This window comes from Hippichthys cyanospilos, chromosome 5 (genome assembly GCF_059441005.1).
Source record: "Hippichthys cyanospilos isolate Australia breed blue-spotted pipefish chromosome 5, RoL_Hcya_1.0, whole genome shotgun sequence".
In the NCBI taxonomy this organism is placed as follows: Eukaryota; Metazoa; Chordata; class Actinopteri; order Syngnathiformes; family Syngnathidae; genus Hippichthys; species Hippichthys cyanospilos.
In genome coordinates, this window is record NC_142373.1 from 12,314,782 (window position 1) to 12,333,261 (window position 18,480).

Genomic DNA, 18,480 nt, shown 5'->3' on the forward strand with positions numbered 1-18,480 from the left:
ATTTTTTTACCTCTTTCCCGCTGGCGGAAGCACTGAAGAAGAAAAAAATTGCTTTGCTGGGCACCCTACGAAAAAATAAAGGGGAGCTCCCTCCGGCAGTTCTCACAATAACAAAGAGGCAGCCACTATCAAGGTAAATTTCTTTTTATGTTGTACAGTGGGCCCCCGTGTTACGAGATTAATCCGTTCGAAGGTTGGGCTCATAAAGCGAATTCATCGTATGACGGGCAATCCAAACCTATGTTAAATAGCTAATGCCTTTAGAACCCCAGGTAAAAACATCAAAATTGTGTATACATATTAAAAATTGGTACCGAAATAGTGCAGCGAGTGCTACGTATATATAATATACATGTATACAATCAGAAAACATCATAAATAAGAAATATAGAAAGGATTTATTTACCTTTGAGTACCGCTCGTCATGCCCATATTCCCTAATAAGGGTAGCCTAGGCTAGGCTAGCTTCATATTTCTTGATTATCTCCAGCCTCATTTCCATATAAATCTTCTTACTTCTCTCTCTAACATCACTACCAATATTGGGACCCATGGCTAACCCATTCAAGTTTGAATTAAGCAGTAAAAAGCACTATAAATGTGGTTTTGTAACCACTCGATAGCACAAAGGTATACCATTCCGCCATTTTGAAATGAGTGAGGCCGACCAGTATCAGACCAGCATTGTAGTGAGGAGACGCCGGCCAATAGCAGGCCAGCATTGTAGTGAGGAGACACCGACCAATAGCGGGCCAGCATTGTAGTGACGCGTTTCATGGAGGCAGTATGACCGCAACAGAAAATAAATGCAATTACCCTAAAAACGCCTGCAGATGGAGACAAAACACAAATACACCCAAGCCCGAGGGTCAAGACAGTTGTTTTTGTTGCAAAGCGGGGAAAATACCTAAAGAGGGGATGAAAAAACTCAGTATTCCAAATCGCAACATGAAAAAAACGTAAGACAGGGACGCCGTAACCCGGGGCTCCACTATATTTTCATCTGGCCATTGCATTTCTATGAATGAAAAGTGCTATATAAATAAACTGGCATTTTATTTCATTCCAGCTTGTTTGCTTTCACAAAACATATGAGCCTTGTGTCATATGTACCCTAAGAGAGGGAAGAATGTCCTTCTCCTCAGCACAAGGCACCGGGACCCAGAGGTTTCGAAGGGCAAAGGCAAGGAGCCGCAAATAATTCTGGACTATAACAAGTGCAGGGGTGCAGTTGACCATTTGGACCAGGTAGGCATGTGTGCTTTGTTTTATCAAAGCTATCTTGTCATGTGATGTCATCTGATGGGTTTCTTTGTTTGCTTTTGGCCTTCTTGCAGGCGTGTGGTACTTACTCCTGCCGCCGGCAGGCGCTAAGGTGGCCCATGTGTTTGTTCCATCACATGCTGGACATTTCAGCATACAACGCGTTTGTGTTGTTTACACGTGTGAAGCCAGACTGGAACAAGCAAAAACTTTTCAAAAGGCGTCTTTCTTGAAGGGTTAGCCACGTGTCTGATCATGCCGTAAGTGACCCGCAGAATGAGGAGTAGGCATCCAGAACACTCCTGTATGAAATGTGGGCTTGCAATATGCAACAAGCACACAAAGAGACTATGTTGGAGCTGTTAAAAAAAAGTTAGCGGTTGTCATTATTGTTGTTGCTTTTGTGAGTTGAAAGTTAGTAGTTGCAGTCGTTTGTTGTTATTGTTTGTTAGTTGTTCTAATGACATAAATTTTGTTCATTCTAAATTCTTCTTAGTTGTGACTTTTTGACCATTTCAATGTTTTATTTACATTGTAAAACATTTTCCACAAACACAATATAGGACATATTGTATTTAGTTCTACTCACAACACTATGCTGCTACTACTACTATTATTTTCCATAGATGGCATCAGATAGCATCAAAAGTAAAAAAGTTAATAAAATTTACATAACTACGTACAACTATGTACTCAGCCTTTTTCCTCCCAACTTTTATCTAAAGCAGAGCAGATGGCAATGTTGAGACGGACTACATTTGAGGAAATGATGGAAGGCCCGGAGGATGTGACATTTGACCTACCTGCGGACGCTCCAGAGACCGGCGATGCATTCGAGGAGGATTTTGTTTTGCAGCTTGACATCTCATCGGACAACAGCAACAAATTGGGGGAAGGGGACGACGACAAGTACAAGGACAAAAATGAGGACGACTGCAATTTCCACAACAAGAACGAAGAGATCGCCAGTCAATGGCTGTCAAAAAATAAGAAGATAATGTGGTCGCCCACACACAACGTGGTAACGGATTTTCACGAGTGTCCCATCCCGACCCCCGGGCCAACGTGTTACGCGCTCTCCAGAGTCCGCAGCCCTGAGACTGCATTCAACTTGTATTTCACCAATGATATCATTCAGCAGTTTGTCCACAAAATAAACTTGCGTGGACAGAGGTACGTTTCCGACTGGAGGCCGCTAACTGTCGAAGAGCTAAGGGCGTTCCTGGGGCTGCTGATTCTGGCCGGGTTGTATAGATCGAAGCACGAGGCAACCTTCAGCCTCTGGGGACTCAAAACCGGACGGCCCATATTTTCCCAAACTATGCCCCGTTATCGATTTGGCCAAATCAACCGGGCCCTTCAATTTGACGAACAACCCGGCAAGCCAGGTCACCGGCGTCGGGGCAAGCTTCCCTCCATTCTGGACATTTGGAGCAGCTGGAATGCCCTCATGCCCGTAATGTTTAATTTGGGGAGGGATATCTGCGTGGATGAGCAGCTGGTCTCCTTCAAGGGTCGCTGCTCATTCAAGCAGTATAAGCCCAGCAAGCCAGCAAAATACGGCCTTAAAATATGGACTCTGTGCGATGTTGCGACATCATATGCCTGGAACATGCAGATTTATACAGGAAAGCCCTCAGAAGGAGTTGGGGAAAAAAACCTTCCAACGAAGGTGGTGTTGGATCTCTGCGGAATGCTGGAGGGCCACACGGTGAATACAGACCGTTTTTTTACGTCTTTCCCTTTGGCCGACGAACTGCAAAAACAGAAAATGGCATTGGTGGGAAGCATTTGTAAAAACAAGGCGGAGCTTCCTCCGCAGCTGCTCAACATTTCCAGCAGACAGCCTCTTTCGAGCGTTTTTGCATTCAGCCCTGAGAGGACGTTGGTGTCCTATGTTCCAAAGGAAGGGGAAAATGTTCTCCTCTTGAGCACCAAGCACCGGACACCTGAGATGAGCCAGTTGGAAAAGGAGAAACCACAAATGATCCTGGATTATAACCAATGCAAAGGTGCTGTGGATTTCCTGGGTCAGGTAAGCAGCGCTTTTGCATATCCTCAAGTCTTTATCAAAGCCATCTGTCAGATCACTCTTGTCATCTCATCTTCTTATATGTGTGTGTCCGTTTATCTATTCAGGCTTGTGGCACATACTCCTGCCGTCTGCATTCACGCAGCTGGACTATGTGCCTCTTTTATCACATGGTTGATGTCACATGCTTCAATGCCTATGTCATCTACACCGCTATCAACCCCGACTGGAATGCAAAGAAGAGCTTCAAGCATCGGTTGTTTTTGGAGGAGCTGGGCAATGAGCTTGTTTTGGCCCAATGGGAAAAAAGAAGACAGACACAAGCATTCGAAAAAGAAGGCACAGCCGAGCGGAAAGGGAAACCTCGGTTCAAGAGAAAACAATGTGGTCAATGCACAAAGCCAATCAGGGCATGCAATTGTTGCAAGAATTGTGGCATTTCTATTTGTAGAAGCCACATTGTGACTATTTGTCCCAATTGTTAGATTTCTAAAAAGTGCATTCAGTGTAAATTGGTAGATGGAAAAAAGTTCTTTTAGTGTTTGGGTTATTATCTATTATTTTCTATTATCAAAACATGTTTGGACCATTTGACCTTTTTCAATGTTCTTTTTTCTTTCAATGTTTCTTTAGTGTACATTTTACACTATGGTATGTAGAGTTTACAAGAATATTAAGTCTTTATGGTCATCACACAATACGTAATTTTTTTTTATTGTACATAGAGGGCATTCAAAAAACACACTGCATGAGTGTGCTTTGCTATTGGTTATAATACTGTGAGAGTTAAACAATTGGTTATTGCCATTGTCAAAAGATTGTCATTTTTTTACGTTTCATTAAAATTTGAGGCTTTAATGAGATATCAAATATTCTCACTAGCATTGTTTGTCATGGCTACACAACATAGTTAGGCTTGCTTTTTCGCACAATACTGCTATTATTGTCCATAAATGGGAGGTGTGCAGAAAAAAAAAAAAAAAACAACCTTTGTATAGGCCTGATGCCATTGAATATTTTGAGTGGTTGAAATTACGAATTGATTCGTAATTGACATATTTATCACGTTTTAAAAACATTGCCCATTTTAGACCAAAATACAACCAAGCTATGTTTTTCACATTATCTCCCAGTGTCAAAAAAAAAAGTCAGGCATGAAATATTCTGTTATTTGTTGACTTATAACCCCTAATTATGACATGAAAGATTCCAACTTCAATCAATCAATCAAACCTTTCAATCACTCAATCCAATTTTATTTGTATAGCCCTGAATCACCAGTCTCAAAGGGCTTCACAGGTGAAAAGAGGTCATGTCGACACTTCTTATAGAGACATCTTTTCATTGTAGGTACACAACAGCATCCCTTGCGCAAAACTCCCAGAAGGGTAAGGAAAAACTCAAAAATCCCAATTTGAGTAAATCAGAAACCTTCAGAAGGGACCACAGGTGGGAGTAGCCCCCTTTCATGCTCACAGGTTGAAGTTGATTTTGCGTGTATTAAATACAGACAAATACAGATACACAATACAGATTACAGAAAACGTGCCATATGGTGCAATGATGTCTTGACAGGAGATGAAACGGGGGCGTTCAAATCTTCTTTCACCATCTAGCTAGAATGGTGGGCGGGAAAAAGAAGAAGAAAGCTGCAGCCCCTTTAACTAAATGCGAGTATTAATGTGTTTTTAGTCGGCATTGAAAGATTTCTACTGAGGTGGCTGCGCAAACTTCCAAAGGTAGGGCATTCCAGAGTACTGGCATTTAACAATTTAAGCGTGCGTTTCTGCGCCGCTTTGGACCATTCAGGTGTGTATTTATGTCAAATTCCCGCCAAGGCTGCGATTCCAAAGTTCCGCATTGATGTCCATGATTCCAAAGTTTCACCGATTTACAAAAAGATCCGATCAAAATAGATTGTTTTTGATTTTGACGTTAACCGGCTTTTCCCATCTGTATAAACAGACAAATGTCCGGCCACACTGAGTTTGGGAATGGATCTCAACCTGGATTGGATGACTCTGGACGACTTTCAGAAGCACCTGAACGGAGATGACGAGATCCTATCCCGCCCTCCGTTATCGCCCAGTGAGTCTTCTCAAGAGCGGCTGTTTGCATGCTAGCGTTCCAGCGCTCTCTTTCGCACTGCGGCGCCTGTCCGAGCAGCAAATGAATCGTGAACCAGCGCTTTAGGGCCATCTAGCATGTCCGCTGATACTGTAGCGGCGTGAAAATGACTTTTATCTTCTCCTTGCAGGCAAGTTGCGGGACGCCGTGAAAAACGGAGATTACGTGGCGGTGAAATTGGCGCTCAATTCCAAAGAGGAGTACAACTTGGATCAGGAGGTAAGTTTTAGCAGCAGAGTAAAGACAATTGATTGTTCAATTGACCGTGTTGTTGTTGACTTTGAGCTCTGAATTCAGAAGTTAATTATAGATTACTATTTAGGGAAATATTCTAATACAGTACACATTTTATGGTAAATCTAGCATTCCCTCCCTTAATACAGTTTTGACATTTTCCTAATAGTTTTTTTTTCTTTTTTTTTTTTTTTGGAAGTTTAGCTTTACCTTTCCCCAAAATATGTATTTTACTGTTATTTCTATCCCACCCAAAATATATTCATTATGTTAACATTATTTTAAAATATTTGGGTTAATGGGCTAGCATGGATTCCTTTTATTATTATTATCATTACTATTATATATTTTTTATTCCAGTTCTAAATCATTTTTATATTTTATTATATATTTCTTGTCGTAATACAGTGTTCCCTTGCTACATCACAGTTGGGTTTTTGTGGCTTCACTGTTATTGCGGATTTTCATTTTTGACCATGTTTTTTTCTTTCGAATGTATTTTACTTGTATTTTTTAAAAAGGAATTAAAAGGAATTTAATTTATTTAAAAATAAACTACTACTAGACTTTAATTGTATCTTTTGCAGGTTACTTCACTGTTTTTATTTTTACTCCTGTCATACCAGACCAAAAAAAAAAATATATATATATATATATATATATATATATATATATATATATATATATATATATATATATATATATATATATATATGTTTTAACAAATAACAACCCCCCCACCCAAACAAAAAAAAATCAATCGCTATTTCCACAAAAATTCCATTACTGTGGTTATTTTTTGGAATGTAAACCCTGTTATAAATGATGGAACACGGTACTTGTCATTTTTGTTAGTCCTTGCCCCAATATTTTGGATGTTTTCATGACTAGTATTTTTATTTTTTAAACAAATAAAATGTTATCCTCGTGGCAGTTATTTACCTTTGAGGCACACAGACTAAAGTGACAATTTTAGCTTATTTTAGCAACTGATATGTGTGATGTTAAGGTTCTGCTGAAGAAATCAGTATTGAGCACTTTGCACCTTGGTTGCCCTGCCGGTGTGTGTATGAGTGTGTTCATGCTTAACATTTTGTCCGGATATATCTGGCGGTAATAATGTTCAGCCTTTTGGGTGATTATTAGTATTTTTTTTCCCAGTTTTCTTTTTTTTGGGGGGGGGAGGGGGGGGGTGTAAACAACATTGAATGGTGATTTTCAGCCATTTCACTTTCAAGGCTTTGCACATGGTGGTTTGCGCAAGCAAGTTCAGGTCTGATTCTGACTCTCGGACAAAAAGGCAATTCCCACAGGACTTGTTTTGGGTAAATTTGTCACTTTTCCGTGGATGCTGTCCCAGGATTCAGCCTTCACTCCAACAATCTCTGGTAAGAGCTTCTTTTTGTTCGTTTTTTTTTTTTTTTTACAGCAAATTTATATGATTTACTGTGATTCACAGACCTTATGATTAGTTATGGGCAGTTTTGAGAAATTCTTCACCACTTTGTTGCATGGCGCCCATCTGTAAACTACTCCAGTTTCGTCTTATGCTTTTTGCATATCTGTGATTTACTTTACTAACATTTAGACATGAGTCGTTTCAGAGAACTGCTTAAATCTCGATGGCATTAAGTGTAATAACTTCCGCTGTATTAGCGGTGCTATATTATTGGACTATATTCCACAATTAATTTTGCGTTCCTGTTATTCCTTGAATTCTTCTTTACACGGCTTCATAGAAATGCTGCCCATCTGTGTTACACTTCCGCTCACTCCTGAACTGCTAACACAACCCATTGCCATTCAGCTGTGTTCAAAGTCATATAAACGGTAAATGTTTAGGTTTGTAAAGAGAAAATGCAGTATTCACTTTTTCTCAAGCAATACTTTATACTTTAGCAAACTAAAACGTGAAGTTCCCATTTTTGTAGAACATGACCGATAGTACTCTTAAATGGTACCAACTGTCAGCTTTGAACCGTGTTTGTAGCTGCTTACGCTCGATGCTGATTCGTCAAATCATATCAATACATTTGCATCCTTAAGCGGTCTCTAGGAGCTCTTGACGCTGTCTGTCTTTTCAGGCAAACAAGATGTCAAAGAAGACTCAAGGAAGTGGACAAGAAGCAGGTACACACCATATAAGACGTCATCATAATCATGTAGCACATGCGCCATGCACCATTCATCCATTCGCAATTCTACTTTTTTTACACACAGTTTCTAAAATCAGTCAAAAGAACCCCCTAAATGTTTCACTCTGTCCATTTCATTGTCACCATCCCATCGAACCATTGACGAGCTTGTCAGTTGGACCATGTTGATGCGCTGCTTGATCCAATAAAGCCATTAACTTGTCCTTGAATGGGTGACGTGGTCTTTCTGCTGACGATTCTTAGAGCTGTGTTGTTCTTGGTCGGAAATACTTTTGGTCACATCGGGCGAGCCTGGTTGAATGAGCTTCGGGTGTTAGTGTTTGCGGGGCATTGCCAAGGTGCTGGTGCATCGCGAGTACATGTGCATATGATTGTCGAAGTGGTAGAGACCAGTTCGAAGACTTGGGAGGTCTTGATTTGGGGGACTAGTCTTATACGTGTACTTGTTCTCTTGCAGGCTTGTACTACAGCGGGTGAGAAGAGGTCATTTGGTGAGACAAGTCCGAGGGAGGGGATTTTTATGTCACAATTTCTAAATGGCCCGCAGCAGGGCAGGCCTGCCACGATGGATGAAAACCTTCATAACGGTGCGCATGAATCAGAATGCTGTTCTCGTCAAGGATCAGAAACGTTTTCGTCCGAAGCGCCAAATCTGGACAGTTTGAGCTGTAATGTTCCCAACAAAATGTCCGATGGGAGGGACTGCGACCAAGTGGGAGGTAACGTCAAACTTCACTGGAGTGAGAAGACAAATAATTTAGCTTCAGTTTCGTCTGAGGAGACTACAAAAGGTGACACCGGAACAACAACGTGCTGCCGGAGGAAAACCGTCGACGCCAAACAGCCGACCCGGTCCAGTCAACGGACGTGCAGGAAGGTGGTCCGTACAGAATCCAGCACTGATGAAGAGGATGAAAAGGAACCGTGTAAAAAGCATTTTTGTTTCTATTGCCAATTACCATTCAGCCAACTGGAGAAGCACTTGGAGAAGAAACATGCCGAGGAAACAGACGTGGCCCACGCCATTCACTTCCCCAAAGGCTCCAAAATCCGACAGACCTTGCTGGACCAAATTCGCGATAACGGCGATTATGAGCAACGTGCCAAAAGTCTCCGAAAAGTGGGAGACAAGGAGGTTGTCTCAGAAACAGAAGTGAAGCACCCTAAAATATGTGTCCGGGACTTTCTCCCTTGCCAACACTGCTTTGCCTTTTATCGCAAAACTGAGCTGTGGCGGCACGAGCACTCCTGCAAAGCCAGGAAGGATGAAGACAAATCTTCTGAGATTCCAAACGTGGAAACGGCGGGACAATGTTCGACCTCGCACCTCTTGCCCACGTCGGAGTTCTTATCCGATGGTTGCAGAGAGATCATCCGTACCATGCACCAGGACAACATTGCCCGGCACATTGTCCACGACCCGCTCATTTGCAAATACGGAAGTGCCTTGTTGTCCAAGTATGGCCACGACAAGTCACAGTTTGCCTACATTGGACAGAAGATGCGACAGCTGGGTCGCTTTATGATCGCCGTTAACGAGCTGGACGCCAGCGTGCGCTACCTGCACCAAATGTGCCTCCCGTCCAGGTTTGAATTAGCGGTGGAGGGCGCCAAAAAAGCCAGTGGCTTTGATCCCAGCTGCAATCGCTACAAAACCTTTTCCTTAGTGTCCAAAATTGGCTACTCTTTGAAACGAGCTGCCGAGATAGCCTTTGGTGAGAGTCGCATGACCGAAGACCAGCTGGCAGAAGGCGAGGTGCGGGCCTTCATACAGTTAGTGGACGCGAAATGGAGCGAGTGCTTTTCTCGCAGGTCTCCATCGTCCTCGTCTTCCAAACCGCAGGTTCAGATGGCGGAGGTAGATACTTTTGGCGTGACGGAGGACCTGATCAAACTCCACCGCTTCATTGCCGATGAGGAGGATGAAGCCAGGCGGGAGCTCGGGCACAATCCCAGCGTGGCTAACTGGAAGAAGCTAAGTGAGGCCACGCTGGCCGATGTCTGCCTTTTCAACAGAACGCGTGTGGGCAACATCGGCCGCCTTCTCTTGCAAACATACACCACCAAGAAGCTTTGGAGCTTTATGCCCTCGGCTGATCAACTCAAGAAATGCACCAAACTGGAGCTCGAGGTCTGTGGGCACTTTATTCGTGTGGAACTGGAAGGTCAATTTGGCAGGAACATGCTGGTCCTACTCACGGAAAAGATGACTTTGTCACTGGACCTGCTGGTGGAAAAGCGCCAAGATGCCGGCGTGTCCAAAAGCAATCCATACCTCTTCGCCCGGACCGAAGGCCACTCCTTCATTCGAGGGCTGGACTGCTTCCGAAGGGCGGCGGTGGAATGCGGTGTAAAGAACCCCGAAGCGCTCTTGTCACCGGTGCTCAGGGAGCAAATTGCCTGCTGCTGGCAGCTCATGAGCCTCAACCAAAGTGAGCTGGATCGAGTGGCCGGGCTGCTGGGGAAGAGCGTCCAGGAGTGCTACGCCTTGTTTAAAAATGCATCGCAGCTGGAGGAAGCCAGCAAACACTTGCTTCAATTGGACCGCGCGCGGCCGGCTGTACCAGCTAAGACAGCCAGCAACGGTGAGCATTTTTCATTTTGTACTCTAATAGGTAAGCCAAAGATAAGCCATGTTTTCAATTTTGTGGTTTTAGATTTATATATCCTGTCTCGTGATTGCGTGATAGCCAGAGCTTGTAATCGTAAACGATATTCCCTCTAATATGCCATGCATCTGAGCGTTCACGCAAATTCCTGAACATACCTTGGAACACAGTGAGCAGTATCAGACATGCACCTGTTAACCAAACCAGTATCACACCTGTCCAAAACCTGAGATCATGGTAAGTTACAAAAAGAATTCGAACCTCCTATACTGCAAACAGATTGAATAGACTTATACCACAAATAAAAGCAGCCAGAATTTGGAACAGAAAGTTATGGAGTAAGGAATTTGTTACTCCTTTATGCAATGAATTTGACTTGAATCATCCTGAAATCAATACAAGTGGGAGTTTTGGAATAGTAACTAACAATAGCGACGATGATTTAATAATGCTTAAATAAAAAATGGCTTTAATATTTGCTGTTTTATAATACTAAGTAGACCTACATGAAGTGCAAAGTGACATGACGGTAATGTTGGTAGCCTACATGATAAATCGTCATTAGCATCACTGTAAGTTTAGAAACTGCGTATCAGATCCGAGACTTGGTCAAATTACGCTAATGTGAAAATGATTACACGATATGGTGTACTTTTCAGTCTGAAATGCTCCCATTTTCACCATTTTCTGTCATTTTTTTACGTATTTTTTCTTCATGCTCCGTCAACCACGTTATTCTTTCAAGTTTTAAAAGCATAATGATTTTTTGCTTTTTTTTTTTAGGAAAGCCACCCAAAGCTGTCCTAAAGAGGCGACCGTGGAGCGAACTTGAGCAGGCCGCTGTCAAACATCGCATGAGTGACTTTTTAAGAAGGATGAAGGTTCCCGGCAAGAAGGACTGTAACGCCTGCATTGCCGCCGAACCGGATCTGGCCGGCAGATCTTGGACCGACGTGAAAAACTACGTGCACAACAGCATCCAGACTATGCGTAGACGTAGTAACCAGCACAAGGTGGAAGAGAACAGGAGACCTTTAAAGCCAAAGAGACCGATAAAGGAGGTTCAAAAGACGAATTTGGATGACGCGTCGGCGGCGGGTTGCAGCTTATCATCGGGGCTTCCGGATCACCTGAGAGAGAGCGCAAACTGTTGCATGCCGCCGCAAGAACCAGATTCGTACACCCCAGAGATGCCTTTAAGTTACATGTCCTTGTGTTCTCCTAATGCAAACCTCGTCCAAACCAATCAGCCACTGGTGTCCACATTCACGGCACTGAGCGCCACAGACACTCAAGTTGTACCCACCTTCACACCCCTCAGCACCACCAATGCGCTCATGCCTCCCATATATGGCTCCGAATCTGACAGCATCCATCCAATGCCGCCTTCCTATTCGCCAAACACCTCAAATATGGCTTCCCCAGTTTACCCTGATCTTTTAAACTCTCCGATGCTTCCCGGTTTCGGTGTTCCCGGCGCGTCGATGCTTCCCACGTTCACCACATTGAACTCTCCAAGTCCGCCTACGGTCCCGGCCTTCTCCTCTGCCTTTTCCTCGGCCTTTAGCGACCGGAGCGGAATGTTGATGTCCTCCCTAACGGCCCTCAATCATTCCACTGCACCTTCCTACCCAACCAGTCAGCCAAGGACTTCCATGAGTGCGCAGGTGGTTCCGACGGTCCACAACGAGGCGGCCCCGCCATCTCCAGCTCGGCAAAAGCCCTCGCATAAACACACTCAGTCTACCGCTAAACCCCAGAAAAGGCACAAAAGATTGTGGAGCACCGAGGAGCAAACGGCCGTCCGCCGGCAGTTTGGAGACTTTTGCAAATTGGTTAAGGTGCCTGGAAAGAAGGACTGCGATGCGTGCTTGGCAGCTGAGCCAGCTTTGAGTAGCCGCACATGGCGGGAGGTCAAGTATTTTGTCCACAATAACATTCAGTCCATGAAGAGACGAGGCCTCGTGGCGCCAGTACCTAAACTAATTGAAGAACTCCATCAGGAAGTAGAAACTCCGGCATCCAATCCTGAGTGGGATGGTCCAGTGTATCTGTCACTTTAATTAAAACTACATAACATGTCAGCACTTGTTACGGCAAGAATATAGCAATTACAAACGTTCAGATTTAACGGTTATGCTCAGATCAGGTGTGTTCGTGGCATGCAATAGCTGCAGCCGCTACGTAGTTAATAGAGCTTTAACGCTACGTGAAAACGTTGGGTTTGGTTCACATCTTGCTTTGACTGAGGTGAGAGATCATAAGAGTCAGAAAGGCTCATTTACACTTTTGGTACTTCCAAAAAATGTGTTATAAATGGCATAAAGTCACAGGCATTATACCTTTCAGAGCCTTTTGCATGTAAGAAAAACTTCCAACAGCAGCCATTTGACCATGTATAAATTGCTGAATCGGGCCGTGGTTTCATCCTGTGGTCCCTGCTCTTTTTCGGCCAAGGACTAAATCGTGATAGCACTGATTTTGCACAGACTGCCAACGAATCGTCAAGAGGGGTGGGGCGGGGTGCTAACGTACCTTCTCAATCAGAAGTTCATCGCCAAGCAGGGTTGGGTGGATGGCGACAGACATTGCCGGTCAGTAGGTTTGTTTTTTGTTTTTTTTTCTCCCTTCTACAGTATTATCTGCGGCCCGGTGTACCAAAGGACACCAGTGGCTGCGGACCACCAATTGAATCCACTGGGTCTTGGTACATGAATGGCAACCAAAGGGTTCCAAATGAAAGCACTACTGTTGTTGCTTTGGCTGTGCTTACATAAACACTAAATGTGCAAGATTGTCATTAACTCATTCACCATCACTGATGGCCGTAGATGTCACAAATCAATTTTAACTGTGCTGGAAGTGAATGAGTTAATTTCTGCGTTTGTTCCAACCCCAAATATTAGAGAATTTTATCACACCATTTTCAACCAGTTGAGCTTTCCAATAGATGTTTATTTCTACTCTTTATTCTCTACCCCATGTTGTAGGCTCCAGTATAAGTAGCACTGTGTCACAATATGGATGGTAATTATCGATGCATTATTTTTTTTTTATGTGTATTAAGACTGAACGTATAGAGCATCTGTTTAGAACAAATGTTGTGCTTTTAGAGCATTTTGTTGCAGAGAAACAATACAACAGTGTTTGTAAAATTTGGTGGATTCAAAAAACTTCCATCTCCAATTCTCACAATTTGATTGCAGGTTACCCCTCGGGTTTCTAATACAGGACTAAATTGACGATGGCTGTAGCTATCATATTTCGAATTAAGCCCCATCAAGTAATCGAGTAATAAGATATCGTCGAAATTTGCTTCTTTTGTGTCCTTTTGGAATCGCCATTCCCATGTTTTCCTGTGGTATTTTTTAGCGCGCGTCAATACGGTTTTAGTAGATGGAGATTGACGTGGGTGTCAGTGAATGGGTGTGTTTATGTCTGGCTCTTAGCTTGCTAACTAGCTAGCTAGTCCGCATATTGAAACTCCGTGTGAGTTGTCGCCGACGGAAGTTCATATAGGAATGTGCTTAGTGTTTCTCACATATTCACTAAAATGGTTAAAAGTGTACAGCTGTTCAGACTTGAGTCCTTCATGGGTTGTTGTTTTTTTTTTTTTCTCGAGATCCTGTCCTTGCACCACCAATATTTTACTGCTTCTGCCACACAACCAAATTCCACGATTTAAAAGCCCCCCCCCTCCTTTTTTGTATTCAAAGTGGAAAAAAAATGTCCCTCGCAATCTCCTTTTGTTTGTACACAACAAATGTGTTACAAATCTCTTCCAATACTGTATATCCTGTTGTAGTTTTTACTGTATTTGTCGTGGGGTAAAAAAAATTAATAACCTCTTATGTCCAGGCATTTTCAGTATGTTCTTCCAGCGTTAATGGTAATAATCAAGCCCTAAAAAGTTGAGTTTCAATTTTTGTATAACTTTACCATGTGAACGCCAGTTAATGCCTTTTATGATGTATGGTAAGGAACTTAGAACCTGTGCTTGTACAATAAAACGGTCCTTGTCTTGAAAATCCCACACCCTGTTTTGTTTTTTCAGTTACAATGATATCAGCACTTAGTATCGGTACTTGGTTTCGGCGATTGCTCAGAGTTGAGCGCTCGCACCGGTTTCTTGATGAAAACAAGTTGTATGGAACATCCCTTGTTGCATTCTTCCGCACACCAGAGATTTTATTCTCATAATATGGTATGATGATACCAGGACGCCAGCGGAATGTCACTCTGCATGCTAGCGGCGGCGGGTGGTCAGGACGACATCCTCCGTTTGCTGATAAGGAAGGGCGTCCGAGTCAACGCTCGACAGAATAACGGCGCCACGGCTTTGATGCACGCCGCCGAAAAGGTAACAAAAGTGGGATTTCGCCTCACTGGGCCTGGCGTTCAATCTTTTTTTTTTTTTCCCCTTCTCCAATTTCTACTTTTTCAGAACTTTGTGACGACAGTGGCCATCCTGCTGGAGGGGGGTGCGTACGTCAATGCACAAAACAATTTAGGCGAAACGGCATTGATGAAGGTGAGGATTCGTTTTATTTGATCTTAGCCTTTTTCAATCGTGCACCCCGTTTTATTTTTTCAACCAAGTGCTCCATATCTAGTGCAAGGCATATTTGGATATTTAAAAGGGAAAAAGAGGCTTAAAACAGTGGTAGGTCATCCATATCTGATTTATTGACCTTTGGAACAACATGAGTAGTGTCATTCCTAGCTGTATTTTTTTTCTGCTACTCCAGAATATAGATAGTGTAACATTGCCCGGCCCATCTGCCTGAAAATTATTTTATGTTACTATCGACAATGTGCATCTGTGTTGTAATGTTTTGCAAATAAGTTAATTTAGCAATAAATTGCTTCATGTTCCAGCCACTTTGCTCTTAATTTGAAAAGAAACATACTTTTACTGTCACAGCATGGAAAAGCAGTAATACTACTCCCAAAAACGTTGTTGATACCAGCAGGAATTGATCACATGCACCCCTGTTTGAGAACCAATCATTTTCACAAAGTACAGTCTCAAGTTCAACCCAAACTAACCCCAATCCAAAAACTCATTCAATTGTGTTTTTTTTTCTATTATATATGAAAAAAAAAGTAAAAATAGTTTTCACCTATCGAGCAATGGTGAATATTTAAGGGGGAAGGACCTCTGCAAATTTCGCCAACTATTACAAAATTGGGTGGACAATGTTATCATAATCAACTGCGGACGCCAGTTTCACTGCTCAGCATGAAATCGGGTGTTTCTGTCAATCATAACAGAATGCACAAAGGTATCAATGACCCATGTGTGAATTTAAAGAGAAAGTCAGACATTTTAATTTGCAGCGCTGAATATGACCAAAACAAGATTCACCCCCAAAGCTCCATGGCCATATTTGGACAGAAAGTTTGTTTGGAAACATCCGTTTCTGGTGAATTCCAGGGCTCCTAGCACGCAATTGGTCTAACACATCCCCAGACCGATAAAGCTATTCTGGATACAGTAGAAGATTTCTGATGCGTTTGATGGGTGTCCTTTGCAGGCATGCAAGCGTGGCAACACTGATATTGTGCGCCTCCTGCTGGAGAAGGGTGCCGACTGCAACATCCTGTCCAAGCACAAGTCCAGCGCTCTGACCATGGCAAGCAACTGCATGGGCGTTTATGAAATGATCAAAAGTCACATCAACACGTGAGTCTCATTAAGGACCTTGTGAAGCATCACGTGGCTCCGTACTCAAACGGCAACTCTCACCAGGCTGGAGAACGTGGCCCAAGACACAGTACGGGTGTACTTTGAGAACCGGCTAGTTCTCCTGGATAAAGTGTTCCTTTTGGCCTGCCATCGGCTGTGCGAGTGGCCTGACTTCTCCACTGAGTTCAACTACAAGCCTCAGCCACTAGCTGAAGGTAAAAGGTCGCTGGTTGCTAGGCAGAAATGTTGCAGGGGAGTAGGGCCGGTGGAAAAATTGGCTAACTCTGCTAAGTCAACCACAAAAATCTCCCATGTCATTGATAGAACAATCAATTCTATGAGCATTAGTTCAGGAGATGATTAGTTTCAATATAAGATGCTCAATAACGTTCACCATTCACTATTATTGGCAACCTGTGCTCTCTTGTTGTATGTTAGCTTGTAAGTATTTTAGCATAGAAAATGTTAGCAGTTAATACATTCTCATTTCAGGGTAAGATGTAATACACTGATCGATTGATGTGTTAGCATTCCAGCTGTTAGCTGTCTAGCATTTCAGTGTAACAAATTTGAGCATTTTTCCATTTTCATATCAGATACAACTAGATTCACTTCAGCGAGATGTAAAAGACTTGCCGTATGCTTTCTACATCAGGGTTGCTAACTTGTTACATTTGAGCATTTTAGCTTGAAAAATGTTTAGATGCTCGCGCGTTAACATTCTCAGTTGGCACCATAGCGTATGGCCATTACAGTGCAAAAAATTTGGGAAGCGAGATTGTCAGTCCGCGCAGGTTGTAACAACTGCTAGCATGTTAGCCTTCTACCTAGCGCAGAAGGCTAATAGCACTATGGCAACTCTATATCAAAACCTGAAATGTTTGAGAGTTTGTAGCGTGGGGTTCACGAAGCATGCTAGATGTTTGGTGTTTGCATGCTAACTGTTATCATTGTGTCCTTCCTCTGCAGGCACAGGCCTCCTCCTCTTCATTTTCCACGCCATGTTCCGCAACGAGGTTTCGGCCCGTCTAGGCGGCCCGTGCGCCGTCCAGGCCGTCGTGCTCAATGACAAGTTCCAGCTGCCCGTCTTCCTGGTCTGTTCGGCGCGAGTGCTACGGTCCGACATTTGTGCGCTGACGTTGACTTGAGGCCATTTTGTTGTGTCGGAACAGGACAGCCACTTCATCTACTCCTTCAGTCCCGTGGCAGGAAACAACAAGCTTTTCATCCGGCTAGCCGAAGCACCCTCAGCCAAGGTGACCAGATATTAGCATGCTAGCTTAAGACCTAGGTCAGTAGGCTTTACAGATATAGCGTCTATCCGAGACCCAAAATGTTCAGGGGTTGTTGACTTTTTGGTTCTGTGCAGGTTGTTTGCCTGCTAGCTGTTATCATATTACTTCTGTTAGCATAAGAGCATCCGTCCATAAATGTACAAAATGTTTGCGGTATTTATATTCATGCCAGGGCAGCACAGTGGCAGACTGGTTAGCACGTCCCCTCTCAGTTCAAAGTTTCCTGGTTCAATTACGGCTCCAGCCATCCTGCCTGGAGTTTGCATGTTCTCCCCATGCCTGCATGTTTTTTTTTTCTTTTTTCTGGGTACTATGATTTGCGCTCACAGTCACAAAAAAATGCATAATAGATGTATTGGGCATTCCAAATTGCCCTTTTGTGTGTGTGTGCGTATGGAGACACAAAAAGCTCCAGGATTGATATTTGTGGATATACAAAACTTGTTAGCATAGCCTCTGTTGCAGTAGCAGTCAACCTATTTTCGTTGTCTTATCACACCTTGTAATTGTGTCCGTGTTTGCTTGTTTTTTTGCAGGTGAAACTCCTCATATGTGCCTACAAAGTCCAGCTCCAATGATGCGTCATGTTTGACTTCCCCCAAGGGGAATATTTTTTTTTTTATTATCCTGGTATTATCCAGTTCATCGAAGTCAAACCGCACTGGAATGCTCATCACTAACTAAAAAAAAAAATGTTAGAATTGTTGTTCTAATAAACTTGTTCTAATTCTTATAATGAGGTACTCCACATTATGAACCAATGACCTGTTGCTTTGAAGTGTTGGCATTGTTTTTAGTTTTGTACATATTCACATCATGTAATGATGTAAATAAACATGTTGCCCTGCTCTGGTCATTTCTGCCCTGTAAAATTGTTAGGTTGCTAGGTGGGGATTGGGGGGCGTGTCTTTTGTTACTGTTTTTGGACCAGTTACTTTATAAAAGTAAAAGTAATGTTTTTGCACTTTTTATTTTATGGTAGGTTTTGGTTTAGAAAGATTTTTCCACTTTTTGTTTTTATTTGTTGTGCTTTTACATTTTTTATTGTATTTTTTATGAGTTTTTCGACGTCGGA

The 18,480-nt window shown here is 42.9% G+C and overlaps 1 protein-coding gene across 2 annotated transcripts in view; it reads left to right on the forward strand.

Annotated features, from left to right (window-relative positions):
• Nucleotides 1–18,261, forward strand: part of mphosph8 (M-phase phosphoprotein 8) — a 29,077-nt gene extending 10,816 nt beyond the window's left edge. Inside the window, exons 6-14 of one of the 2 annotated variants that reach the window (XM_088415218.1) lie at nucleotides 5,261–5,383; nucleotides 5,553–5,641; nucleotides 14,641–14,781; nucleotides 14,866–14,952; nucleotides 15,959–16,107; nucleotides 16,174–16,325; nucleotides 17,080–17,204; nucleotides 17,283–17,366; nucleotides 17,942–18,261. In XM_088415218.1, the coding sequence (XP_088271344.1) occupies nucleotides 5,261–5,383; nucleotides 5,553–5,641; nucleotides 14,641–14,781; nucleotides 14,866–14,952; nucleotides 15,959–16,107; nucleotides 16,174–16,325; nucleotides 17,080–17,204; nucleotides 17,283–17,366; nucleotides 17,942–17,983 (992 nt within the window). In that variant the 3' untranslated portion in view covers nucleotides 17,984–18,261. Of the gene's footprint in view, nucleotides 1–5,260; nucleotides 5,384–5,552; nucleotides 5,642–8,269; nucleotides 10,398–11,204; nucleotides 14,455–14,640; nucleotides 14,782–14,865; nucleotides 14,953–15,958; nucleotides 16,108–16,173; nucleotides 16,326–17,079; nucleotides 17,205–17,282; nucleotides 17,367–17,941 lie in introns of those variants that run through there. The other variant, XM_088415217.1, reaches the window with a different exon arrangement.
• Nucleotides 18,262–18,480: the final 219 nt, after the last annotated feature.